Source organism: Caretta caretta, chromosome 8, assembly GCF_965140235.1.
Source record: "Caretta caretta isolate rCarCar2 chromosome 8, rCarCar1.hap1, whole genome shotgun sequence".
In the NCBI taxonomy this organism is placed as follows: domain Eukaryota; kingdom Metazoa; phylum Chordata; order Testudines; family Cheloniidae; genus Caretta; species Caretta caretta.
The window spans coordinates 107575375-107587568 of NC_134213.1; the positions used below are offsets into that span (position 1 = coordinate 107575375).

The window sequence follows — 12194 nt, forward strand, 5'->3', positions numbered from 1 at the left end:
GACACACACCTCATCCCTCTCTGAGTCGAGCCTGTGACCTCGACGACTCCCCGTGGCAGCCAGTTCTGCAGGCTAACACAGGCTGTATGGCAGCGCCTCTCAGTCTGCCCAGACTGGGACCCCTGGCAGGGAGCTGGCTTGTCTTGCAGACCCCACGTTTCACCTCCCTTAGAAGTGACTTGCTCCCAAATCAGCCCTGGACATACACTGTCCCAGCGCCCTGCTGCTGAGCCATCTGCCTTCCTCCATCTGAGCCTGCACCTATCGAGTGACCAGAGAGATTGACGTGTTCTCCAACTGGTTTTGAATGTTATAATTCTACCAATGTGATCTATGCCATCATGTGCCAGCAATGCCCCTCTGCCATGTACATTGGTCAAACTGGACAGTCTCTACGTAAAAGACTAAATGGACACAAATCAGATGTCAAGAATTATAACATTCAAAAACCAGTCACTTCAATCTCTCTGGTCACTAGATTATAGACCTAAAAGTGGCAATTCTTCAACAACAAAACTTCAAAAACAGACTCCAACGAGAGACTGCTGAATTGGAATTAATTTGCAAACTGGACACCATTACATTAGGCTTGGATAAAGACTGGGAGTGGATGGGTCATTACAACAAAGTAAAACTATTTCCCCATGTTTCAGAGTAACAGCCGTGTTAGTCTGTATTCGCAAAAAGAAAAGGAGGACTTGTGGCACCTTAGAGACTAACCAATTTATCTGAGCATAAGCTTTCGTGAGCTACAGCTCACTTCATCGGATGCAATGTTTATTCCCCCATGTTTATTCCCCATCCCCCTTCCCCCCCCACCCCCCCCACCCCCGCTGTTCCTCAGACTTTCTTGTCAACTGCTGGAAATGGCCCCCCTTGATTATCACGACAAAAGGTCCCCGCCCCTGCTCTCCTGCTGGTAATAGCTCACCTTACGTGATTACTCTCGTTACAGTGTGTATGGTCACACCCATTGTTTCATGTTCTCTGTGTATATAAATCTCCTCACTGTATTTTCCACTGAATGCATCCGATGCAGTGAGCTGTAGCTCACAAAAGCTTATGCTCAAATAAATTGGTTAGTCTCTAAGGTGCCACAAGTCCTCCTTTTCTTTTTGCAAATACAGACTAACACGGCTGCTCCTCTGAAACCCCAGGAATGTCTCTCCATTGACCATCACCTTCCACTCCCACTGGAGGTCCGGGGGGCCTGAGCCCAGGAAACTCCACAGACATATAGGTTGGGGTCAGGAGTGGGAGCCTGTCCACCTCCCCACCCATCTGGCTGATGGAGTTTATGGCCTTGGGATCCAGCAAGGGACCTAGACACCAGGGCTTTTCCGCAGGGTCCCCCTGGTTCAAATCGCCGGCCTGCTCAAAGGCAGTGAGGTGGGCATCCACATCCCCCGCCTCCTTAACCAGGGGCAGCAATTCAGTGTCGAGGTTCCCTGCAGAACTGGCCCCCCGGGGTCTATCCCCACTCACCCCGGGGAGGTCCCCTAGGCCTCTCCGCTCCCCCACCGCCAGTTCATGCTGCTGCTGCTTCTGCAGCTCTTTCTCGGGCTCTCGCTGTCTCCCACAGTCCTCTTGCTCTCTCGGACTCAGCTCCAATCCCGTCCGTCTCGATCCCCCGATGGGGAACCCGATCGTGAAGACCCCCGTCTGGTCGGGGACAGGAGTCTTGGGGATGCCCGGCTACCACTCCAGCTGCTCCCAGATCCTGCCATAGCCCCATTTGGGATCAGGAATCTGCTCCTTAGAGCGGTCATCCTCCTCCAGCTGCACGATGAACTCTGCTTTGGTGAACTTTCCAACGCGCGACCCTCTCTTTTTGCACAGGGTTACAATGTCCTTCTTCAGGAGACGGTGACAGGCCATCACTCCGCTCCTCCCAAGTTGTTGTGGACTCACAGGCCCGTGTGTTCTCAGCTCCCCACGGTTTCCAGGGAGAACCCCTAGTGTGCCAGCCCTTCTCGAGGTCACCACCTCTTTGCCAGGGTCGAGCTGCAGACTCCTCCACCCCTTGGACTGCTCGCTGCAATCCCCAGGGGAACCCTGTTACTGCAAAAGTCCTTCTCTCTCCCAGGGCCAAGCCGCAGGCTCCTCCGCCCCTAGGACTGCTCATCGCAGTCCCCCGGGGGACCCCATTACTGCACAGTCCTTCTCGCTGGTCACACACTCCCAGGGGTTAACCGCCCCCCAAAACCGCTCATCTCTGAGCCTTCAGCACGCCTGGTCCTCGTCAATCCCCCTTCGTTTTACTGCTCCCCCGTCACTTACTGCAGGAAGCGCCATCCACGGGGTGCAGTAGATCCCACCGCTCCCACCAGTTGTCACGGAGTTCCCGGGCGATACTCTGGAACTGCTCCCTACGAAGCCAGTCAGGACTCTTCTCTCTCGGGGAGCAGACTGTCTCCAGGGCAAGAAGTTCACACGGCTTCCACCTTCCTGGGTCTGACCTCGGAGCATTCAGCCTCCTCTGCCCCTCCATGCGCTTCCCACAGCGAGTCCGCCCACGCGGGGTCCTGGGGAAGCCAGAGGGTCCTGCCCCCCAACTCCGCAGTCAGACCTGAGTTTACTCTCAGCCAGCCAGTAAAACAGAAGGTTTATTAGACGACAGGAACATGGTCTAACACAGAGCTTGCAGGTGCAGAGAACAGGACCCCTCAGCCGGGTCCATTTTGGGGGGCAGCGAGCCAGACAACCACGTCTGCCCTTCACTCCATGTCTCAGCCAGCCCCAAACTGAAACTCCCTCCAGCCCCTCCTCCTCTGGGCTTTCCCCTTTCCTGGGCCAGGAGGGCACCTGATTCCTTTGTTCTCCAACCCTTTAGCTCTCACCTTGCAGGGGGGAAGGGCCCAGGCCATCAGTGGCCAGGAAACAGGGTGTCGGCCATTGTCTGTGTCCAGACCCCTGCCCACACCTGCCCTCTAGAGCTCTGCAATGATCATACACCCTTACCCCACCACCTAGATACTTAAGAACTGCACAGGGGAAACTGAGGCACCCCCACACTAGTCAGAGGAAACATTAAGAACAGTCCCACTTCGTCCCACCCCTGTGGGGCCCCGTGCACTTGCCCCTTAATGCCAGCCCCCTAAACCTGCCCTGTAACCCCCCTGGGGGTCACAACCCCAGCGTGAGAAACACTGACCTAGATGAGTTGACATGCCCCCTGCAGGACCTCTGCATGCCCCAGGGGTACCCCAGGTTGAGACCCACAGCCCTGCTGACCGGGCCGGAGAAGGGAGGTCGGGGCTCTTGTCCTCCCAGCACGAGAAGACGGGGGAGACACTTTCCCATGGCGCAGTGGGCCTCAGCCAGGGATGCATGTACCCCGGGGGGCCCCGAGCTCTGCTGGGAGAAAGGGATTTGCCTGGGCCAATGAGAAGCACCGGCCGAGTCAGTACAAGCTCCGGTTGCTCAGTCAGGGAGCTGTGCCTAGTGCTGGGTGTGCTACACACTGACACACAAGGCCAGTGTTGTATTCCAGCCCATCGATTTCTCCTGATTCGGGACCAGGAGAACGGAGGAAATGGTCCAGTACCAGCAGCTGGGGCACGTCTGTAGTTTCGTGTCTGAGTCTGGATCAAGGGTTTTTAAGTGAGGTGTAACTTGGGGGGCGCCACACACCTCAGCCCCTGCAAGGGGTACAGGAGCCTGGCAAAGCTGAGAGCCCCTGCTCCCCGAGCTGGGGTGGGAACCCAGGAGTCCTGGCCCCCAGCCCCCCAGTGCCAGCTTTCTGGCACTGCTGCTGTCCCCACCCTTGGGGGTGTCACTTTGCCACCCACCTGTGGATGTGGGGGGGCCTGGGGGGTCAATCCCCTCCCCCCGCGGCTCTAAGCTCACCGTGCCGGAGGCTCTGGCTGCCCAGCGCGGCCCCGCAGGCTGGGCCGGGGGGCGGGGGGACCGTGGGAACAGAGGCGGCTTTGTGCTTCCTCGACTCAGCCCTGCTTTGTATGAGTCGCAGACTCCAGCTTCCCTGCAGCAGGGGCAGGGGGCACAGCTGGGGACCCACTGCCTCCTCCCTCTGCAGGGGCTGGAGTCCCCCTCCCCTGCCCCCTCTCTGCAGAGCCGGGGTCCCCCTCCTCCTCCCTACAGGGGCCGGGGTCCTCCCCCATCCCTGCAGGGCTGGGGGCCCCCGCATCCAGGGAGGAGGATTGGAGCAGCCACGGGGGCCGGGATAGGGGGGAAGCTGGCTGCGTAGCGCAGTATCTCCCCTCCCCCATTTTCTCCCACGGGGGGGCTGCTTCCAGCTGGGCAGGGCCCTGGGGGGCACCCCATTGCTAATGGCACCTGCCCCCTCTCTCCGCAGAATGGCGCCGTCCCTGGGGAGGTGACCAAGAGAGACGAGAACGTGAAACGGGGCAACTGGACCAACCAGATTGAGTTTGTGCTGACGAGTGTGGGCTACGCCGTGGGGCTGGGCAACGTGTGGCGCTTCCCCTACCTCTGCTACCGCAATGGGGGAGGTGCGTGCCCCTGTGCGGCCTGGCAGCAGGAGTGGGTGGGGTCAGCAGGGGGGCGCTGGGCTGCGGGGAGCAGGGTGGGGTCAGCAGGGGACACTGGGCTGCGGGGAGCAGGGTGGGGTCAGCAGGGGGACACTGGGCTGCGGGGGGTGCTGGGCTGCGGGAGGGGTCAGCAGGGGGATGCTGGGCTGCGAAGGGCACCGGGCTCCAGGGAGCGGGCGGGGTCAGCAGGGGGGCACTGGGCTGCAGGGAGCAGGGTGGGGTCAGCAGGGGGCATTGGGCTGCGGGGAGCAGGCGGGGTCAACAGGGGGGCGTTGGGCTGCAGGGAGCGGGCGGGGTCAGCAGGGGGGAGCTGGGCTGCGGGGAGCATAGAATCATAGAATATCAGGGTTGGAAGGGACCCCAGAAGGTCATCTAGTCCAACCCCCAGGTGGGGTCAGCAGGGGGGCGCTGGGCTACACGGGGTGCTGGGCTACGGGGAGCAGGGTGGGGTCAGCAGGGGGCGCTGGGCTACGGGGGGCGCTGGGCTACGGGGAGCAGGGTGGGGTCAGCAGGGGGGCGCTGGGCTACGGGGGGCACTGGGCTGCGGGGAGCAGGGTGGGTTCAGCAGGGGGGCGCTGGGCTACGGGGGGCGCTGGGCTACGGGGAGCAGGGTGGGGTCAGCAGGGGGCGCTGGGCTACGGGGGGCGCTGGGCTGCGGGGAGCAGGGTGGGGTCAGCAGGGGCCGCTGGGCTGTGGGGGGTGCTGGGCTGTGGGAGGGGTCAGCAGGGGGGCGCTGGGCTATGGGGAGCAGGGTGGGGTCAGCAGGGGGCACTGGCTGCGAGGGACGCTGGGCTACAGGGAGCGGGCGGGGTCAGCAAGGGGGCGCTGGGCTGCGGGGGAGTGCTGGGCTACGGGGCGTGGGCAGGGGTCAGCAGGGGGGCGCTGGGCTACGCGGGGCACTGGGCTGCAGGGAGCGGGCGGGGTCAGCAGGGGGGCTGGTATTGCAGCCCAGGGCTGGCTCTCAGGGCCAGAGGGCAACGGGCCCCAGCCCGCCCTGGCCCTGCCCCACCCTCACCTCTCTGCACCTCCCGCCAGGAGCCTTCATGTTCCCCTACTTCATCATGCTGGTTTTCTGCGGCATCCCCCTCTTCTTCATGGAGCTCTCCTTCGGCCAGTTCGCCAGCCAGGGCTGCCTGGGCGTCTGGAGGATCAGCCCCATGTTCAAAGGTGAGAGGGCGCTCACGCCTGCCCTGTGCACGCTTACACCTGCCCAGCGCACACTCACGCCCAGACTCTGCCTGCTCACACCTGCCCTTGCACACTCACGCCCACCCAGCGCACTCTCACGCCCAGACTCTGCCTGCTCACACCTGCCCTTGCACACTCACGCCCACCCAGCGCACTCTCACGCCCAGACCCTGCATGCTCACACCTGCCCTGTGCACACTCACCCACACCCTGGGCACGCTCATGCCCATCCTGGGCATGCTCACGCCTGCTCTGTGCACGCTTGCACCCAGACTGAACATGCTCACACCGAGACTGTGCACGCTCATGCCTGCCCTGTGCACGCGCGCACCTGCCCTGTGCACACTCACACTCAGACTGTGGATGCTCACTCCCAGACTGTGCATCCTCACGCCCACTCAGTGCACTCTCATGCCCAGACTGTGCATACTTATGCCCACCCAGTGAACACTCATGCCTGCCCTTTGTACACCCCAGTGCACTCATGCCCACCCTGAACATGCTTATGCCCAGCCCTGTGCACGCTCATGCCCACCCTGCCCATGCTTACACCTAACCTGTGCACACTTATGCCTGCTCACACCTGACCTCTGCATGCTCACCCTGAGCACGCTCATGCCTGCCCTGTGCATGCTCACAACCACCCTGCACACACTCATGCCCGGTCCTGCACATGCTCATGCCCTGCCCAGTGCACACTAAGGCCCTGCCCAGTGCACACTCTCAACCACTCTGAGCATGCTCATGCTCACCCTGTGCACACTCATGCCCCCCAGTGCACACTCACCCCTGGCCCTGCGCACACTCATGCCCACCCCTGCACATGCTCACACCCACCCCTGCACACACTCACGCCCACCCCAGCACATGCACACACCCGGCCCTGCGCACGTTCATGCCCCCCATGCACACTTATGCCTGGCTGTGTGCACACTCATGCCCAGCCCTCCTCATGCTCACGCACCTGCCCTCAGACGCTCTTGGGAGCACACGCTCAGGTTTGCACACACCCATTCACGCTCCTCCATGCTCTCCTACACCATCAACATGTGCACGTGTGTTCCCTCTCATGCACCAACACGCCCACAGGCTGCACACACTTTGGCACGCTTGCTCCTGTACACTCAACCTGCACACTCACCTGTGCATACACTCTTATTGCATGCTCATGTGTACACTTTCTTACACCCTTGACCCTGTAAACACACCCAGCTTGTCCATTCACATGCACACACTCACACATTCACTGCTGTACACAAACACACTCATCTCTGAACAGCCTCATTGCATACTCACCTGTATGTTCACACGTGCTCTGACACACTCTTGTACATGCACATGCACACACGTGTTTGCATGTGTCACGGAGTCCCCGGGCGATGCTCTGGGACTGCTCCCTACGAAGCCAGGCAGGACTCTGGGGAAGTCTCCTCTCGGGGAGCAGCCTGTCTGCAGGACACACAGCTCACCCGGCTCCACCTTCCTGGGTCTGACCTCGGAGCATTCAGCCTCCTCTGCCCCTCCGTGCGCTTCCCCCAGCGAGTCCGCCCAGGTGGGGTCCTGGGGGAGCCAGAGGGTCCTGCACCCCAACTCCGCAGTCAGACGTGACTCTCAGCCAGCCAGTAACACAGAAGGTTTATTAGGCGACAGGAACATGGCCTAACACAGAGCTTGTCGGTGCGGAGAACAGGACCCCTCAGCCGGGTCCATTTTGGGGGGCCGTGAGCCAGACAACCACGTCTGCCCTTCACTCCATGTCTCAGCCAGCTCCAAACTGAAACTCCCTCCAGCCCCTCCTCCTCTGGGCTTTGTCCCTTTCCCGGGCCAGGAGGTCACCCGATTCCTTTGTTCTCCAACCCTTTAGCTCTCACCTTGCAGGGGGGAAGGGCCCAGGCCATCCGTTGCCAGGAAACAGGGTGTCGGCCATTCTCTGTGTCCAGACCCCTGCCCACACCTGCCCTCTAGGGCTCTGCAATGATCATACACCCTTACCCCACCCCCTAGATACTTAAGAACTGCCTAGGGAAACTGAGGCACCCCCACACTATTCAGAGGAAACATTAAGAACAGTCCCACTTCGTCACACAGACACACACTTGTTGCACACATTAATACACACTTATATGTGAACACAATTGTTGCACACTTACTCGCACACACACATACTTGCTCTGGTACAACCCCACTCGTTTTGCACACTCACCCTGCCCTCACTCCTGTTCCGCACTTGCACGTACATGCTCGTCCCCCCAGGTCTGCCCCTCCCCTCACATGCTGCCTGTCCCCCCAGGCGTGGGCTATGGGATGATGGTGGTCTCCACGTACATTGGCATCTACTACAACGTGGTGATCTGCCTCGCCTTCTACTACTTCTTCTCCTCCATGACGCGGGTGCTGCCCTGGACCTACTGCACCAACCCCTGGAACACGCCCGACTGCTCCGGGGTGCTGGACGCCGCCAATGGTTCCGCCGCGCCCCCCCTCAACCTCACCCAGCTCCTCAACCACACGCTCAAGCGCACCAGCCCCAGCGAGGAGTTCTGGAGGTGCCAGCCCCACGGGGCCCTGGAGCAGAGCCCAGCCTGGCCTTGCCAGGCACAGGGGAAACCCGGGCCTCGCTGGCAGTGGGGACGGGGGTCAGGGTCTCCTGACGGCCTAGGGCAGAGGGGATTGCACTCCCCATTGCAGAGGGCTGAGGGCTCTGGGGGAGGGGCAGGGCTGCTGTGGCCAGAGCAGAGGTCCAGGGTGGGGCTCTGGGGCAGAGGGACGGGGCTCCAGGGAAGAGGGGCGGGGCTCTGGGGCAGAGGGGGGGCTCCAGGGCAGAGGGGTGGGGCTCTTGGGCAGAGGGGGGGCTCTGGGACAGGGCTCTGGGGAAGAGGCGTGGGGCTCTGGGGTAAAGGGGTGGGGCTCCGGGGCAGACGGGCGAGGCTCTGGGGCAGAGGGGTGGGGCTCCGGGGCAGAGGGGTGGGGCTCTGAGGCAGACAGGTGAGGCTCCGGGGCAGAAGGGTGGGGCTCCGGGGCAGAGGGGTGGGGCTCCGGGGCAGAAGGGTGGGGCTCCGGGGCAGAGGGGTGGGGCTCCGGGGCAGAAGGGTGGGGCTCCGGGGCAGAGGGGTGGGGCTCCGGGGCGGGGGGCTGGCAGACGGCTGCAGCTGGCGTCTCACGCGCCGTGTCCCCGTGGGGCAGGCGGTACGTGCTGAAGCTCTCGGACGACATCGGGAACCTGGGCGAGGTGCGGCTCCCCCTGCTGGGCTGCCTGGGCATCTCCTGGGTCATCGTCTTCCTCTGCCTCTTCAAGGGCGTCAAGTCATCAGGAAAAGCAAGTAGAGTCTGTCCTCCCCCTCCCTTCCCTGAGCCTGGCTCCTCCCCCTCCATAGCTCCTCCCCTCCCTGAGCCTGGCTCCGCCCCCTCCATAGCTCCTCCCCTCCCTGAGCCTGGCTCCGCCCCCTCCATAGCTCCTTCCCTCCCTGGGCCTGGCTCCTTCCCCTCCATAGCTCCTCCCCTCCCTGAGCCTGGCTCCGCCCCCTCCATAGCTCCTTCCCTCCCTGGGCCTGGCTCCTTCCCCTCCGTAGCTCCTCCCCTCCCTGAGCCTGGCTCCGCCCCCTCCATAGCTCCTCCCCTCCCTGTGCCTGGCTCCTTCCCCTCTGTAGCTCCTCCCCTCCCTGAGCCTGGCTCCTCCCCCTCCATAGCTCCTCCCCTCCCTGAGCCTGGCTCCTCCCCTCTCCATAGCTCCTCCCCTCCTTGAGCCTGGCTCCTCCCCCTCCATAGCTCCTCTCATCCCTGGCATGGCTCCTCCCCTCCATAGCTCCTCCCCTCCCTAAGCCTAGCTCCTCCCCCTCCATAGCTCCTCCCCTCCCTGTGCCTGGCTCCTCCCCTCCCCATGTTTGTCTCCTCTTCCCTTGTGCCTGGTCCCAGACCCACAGGCTCTGTGCTACACCCCAGCTTTTCAACTGTCCCTTGGAGAGGGCTTCAGTCCAGCCGGAGCTGTGTGGGGCAGAGCTCCAGGAAATATTTTCTTACCCGTGGGGCAGAAGCCACTAGCCCCAGCACCCCCCTGCCCCCCGTCCCCATGGCTAAAGCCCAGAGTCCCACTGCCCTGCAGGGCTGAAGCCCCAAGCTCCCACACACCCCGCCCAGCCCAGCGGCCGAAGCCCGGACCCCGGAGCCCCACCCACTGGGCCCTAGAATTTTTATGGCATGTTGAGGGGTGGGGGTGGGGGGCTCCAGGAAATACTCAATGAGAATTTAAGCCCTACCCTTGGAGGAACCCTCAGTGCACTGGCCCCCCCAAGGGGCCCTGCCCCCTTCCTCCAGGGCTAGCCCCGCGGCCCCACCACCTCCAGGCTCCAGCCCCCCCGTTCCGCAGTGCAGCTCTGTGCAGCAAGCCCCCCGACACAGGTGCCCATGGGGGGCCCCTCCTCGCTCCCTGGCTGGGCTGGACAGGGGTGGGGGGCCGTGGCTGAGCCACGGCTGTCTGTCCGTCCGTCCAGGTGGTGTACTTCACAGCCACCTTCCCCTACGTGGTGCTCACCATCCTCTTTGTGCGCGGCATCACCCTGGAGGGCGCCGTCACCGGGATCATGTACTACCTGACGCCCCAGTGGGACAAGATCCTGGATGCCAAGGTGGGTCTGAGCTCTGCCCTTCCAGCACCCAGTGCGGTGTCAGTCCCCACTGGGCAGGGGTCCTGCCCCTCCCTGGAGCACAGGATCCTTCCCTTGCTCAGGCCCGGCTGTGAACACCACAGAAACGCCTCACCCGGGCCCCTGGCCCCCAGTGTGGTCACCAGGTCCCCCGCCCTGCCCCAAAGACAGACGGGAGGGGAAGGGAAAGACTCTTGGCCACACAGGAGCCGTGAGGAGGCAGCATTGGGTCCCACATGGGCCTGACCCCAGGCCCCCTGCTAGCCCAGCCCCTGGCCCACAGCGCTGCCAGCGCCCCTCGGTCCCGACCCGCAGCCCCCCACTATTCAGCCCTGGGCCATCTCCAGCTACCAACACTGGCTGTGTGATGTGAGGGTGACCCGGGGCTGGGCTCCTGCCCCATGGCATTGTGTAGGGGAGAGCCCGGTGCCCTCTCTGCCAGTGGTAACATCTCTGTGTCTGCCAGGTCTGGGGAGACGCTGCCTCCCAGATCTTCTACTCTCTGGGCTGCGCCTGGGGGGGGCTCATCACCATGGCATCCTACAACAAGTTCCACAACAACTGCTACAGGTGAGCCACGCCTGCCCAGGCCACGCCCCCGACTCCCACCCCCTGCTGGGCCACGCCGCCCGACTCCCACCCCCCTGCTGAGCCACATCACCCGACTCCCACCCCCCTGCTGGGCCACATCACGCAACTCCCACCTCCCTGCTGGGCCACGCCGCCCGACTCCCACCCCCCGTGCTGGGCCACGCCGCCCGACTCCCACCCCCCTGCTGAGCCATATCACCCGACTCCCACCCCCCCTGCTGGGCCACACCGCCCGACTCCCACCCCCCTGCTGGGCCACGCCGCCCGACTCCCACCCCCCCGTGCTGGGCCACACCGCCCGACTCCCACCCCCCTGCTGGGCCACGCCGCCCGACTCCCACCCCCCCTGCTGGGCCACATCACGTGACTCCCACCTCCCTGCTGGGACACACCCCCTGACTCCCACCCCCTGCTGGGCCACGCCGCCCGACTCCCACCCCCCTGCTGAGCCACACCGCCCAACTCCTATGCCTGCTGGGCCAGGCCCCCTGACTCCCACCCCCCCTGCTGGGCCAGGCCCCAACTCCCACCCCCCTGCTGGGCCACACTGCCCGACTCCCAGCCCCCTGCTGAGCCACACCCCCTGACTCCCAGCCCCCTGCTGGGCCACACCCCCCGACTCCCACCCCCCTGCTGGGACACCCCCCCCGACTCCCACCCCCCTGCTGGGCCACATCACGCGACTCCCACCTCCCTGCTGGAACACACACCCCGACTCCCACCCCCCTGCTGGGCCACATCACGCGACTCCCACCTCCCTGCTGGAACACACACCCCGACTCCCACCCCCCTGCTGGGACACACCCCCCGACTCCCACAACCCTGCTGGGCCACCCCCCCTGACTCCCACCCCCCCTGCTGGGCCAGGCCCCAACTCCCACCCCCCCTGCTGGGCCACGCCCCCGACTCCCACGCCCCTGCTGGGTCACACCTCCCGACTCCCACTCCTGATGGGCCATGCCCCCCAACTCCCACCCCCCCTGCTGGGCCACACCGCCCGACTCCCACCCCCCTGCTGAGCCACATCACGCGACTCCCACCCCCCTGCTGGGACACCCCCCCGACTCCCACCCCCCTGCTGAGCCACATCGCCCGACTCCCAGCTCCCTGCTGGGACACACCCCCCGACTCCCACAACCCTGCTGGGCCAGGCCCCAACTCCCACCCCCCTGCTGGGCCACACACCCCCACTCCCACTCCTGCTGGGCCACACCCCCAGACTCCCATGCCTGCTGGGCCACACCCCCCGACTCCCACAACCCTG

At 63.9% G+C, this 12194-nt stretch overlaps 1 protein-coding gene across 3 annotated transcripts in view; it reads left to right on the top strand.

Annotated features, from left to right (window-relative positions):
- SLC6A9 (solute carrier family 6 member 9) overlaps positions 1 to 12194 on the top strand; it is a 59072-nt gene that overhangs the window by 36995 nt on the left and 9883 nt on the right. For all 3 annotated transcript variants that reach the window (XM_048862086.2, XM_048862085.2, XM_048862084.2), the window contains 6 exons: positions 4316 to 4472; positions 5547 to 5678; positions 7990 to 8245; positions 8883 to 9015; positions 10187 to 10321; positions 10806 to 10909. In XM_048862086.2, coding sequence (XP_048718043.1) covers positions 5555 to 5678; positions 7990 to 8245; positions 8883 to 9015; positions 10187 to 10321; positions 10806 to 10909 — 752 coding nt within the window. In that variant the 5' untranslated portion in view covers positions 4316 to 4472; positions 5547 to 5554. The remainder of the gene's footprint in view (positions 1 to 4315; positions 4473 to 5546; positions 5679 to 7989; positions 8246 to 8882; positions 9016 to 10186; positions 10322 to 10805; positions 10910 to 12194) is intronic.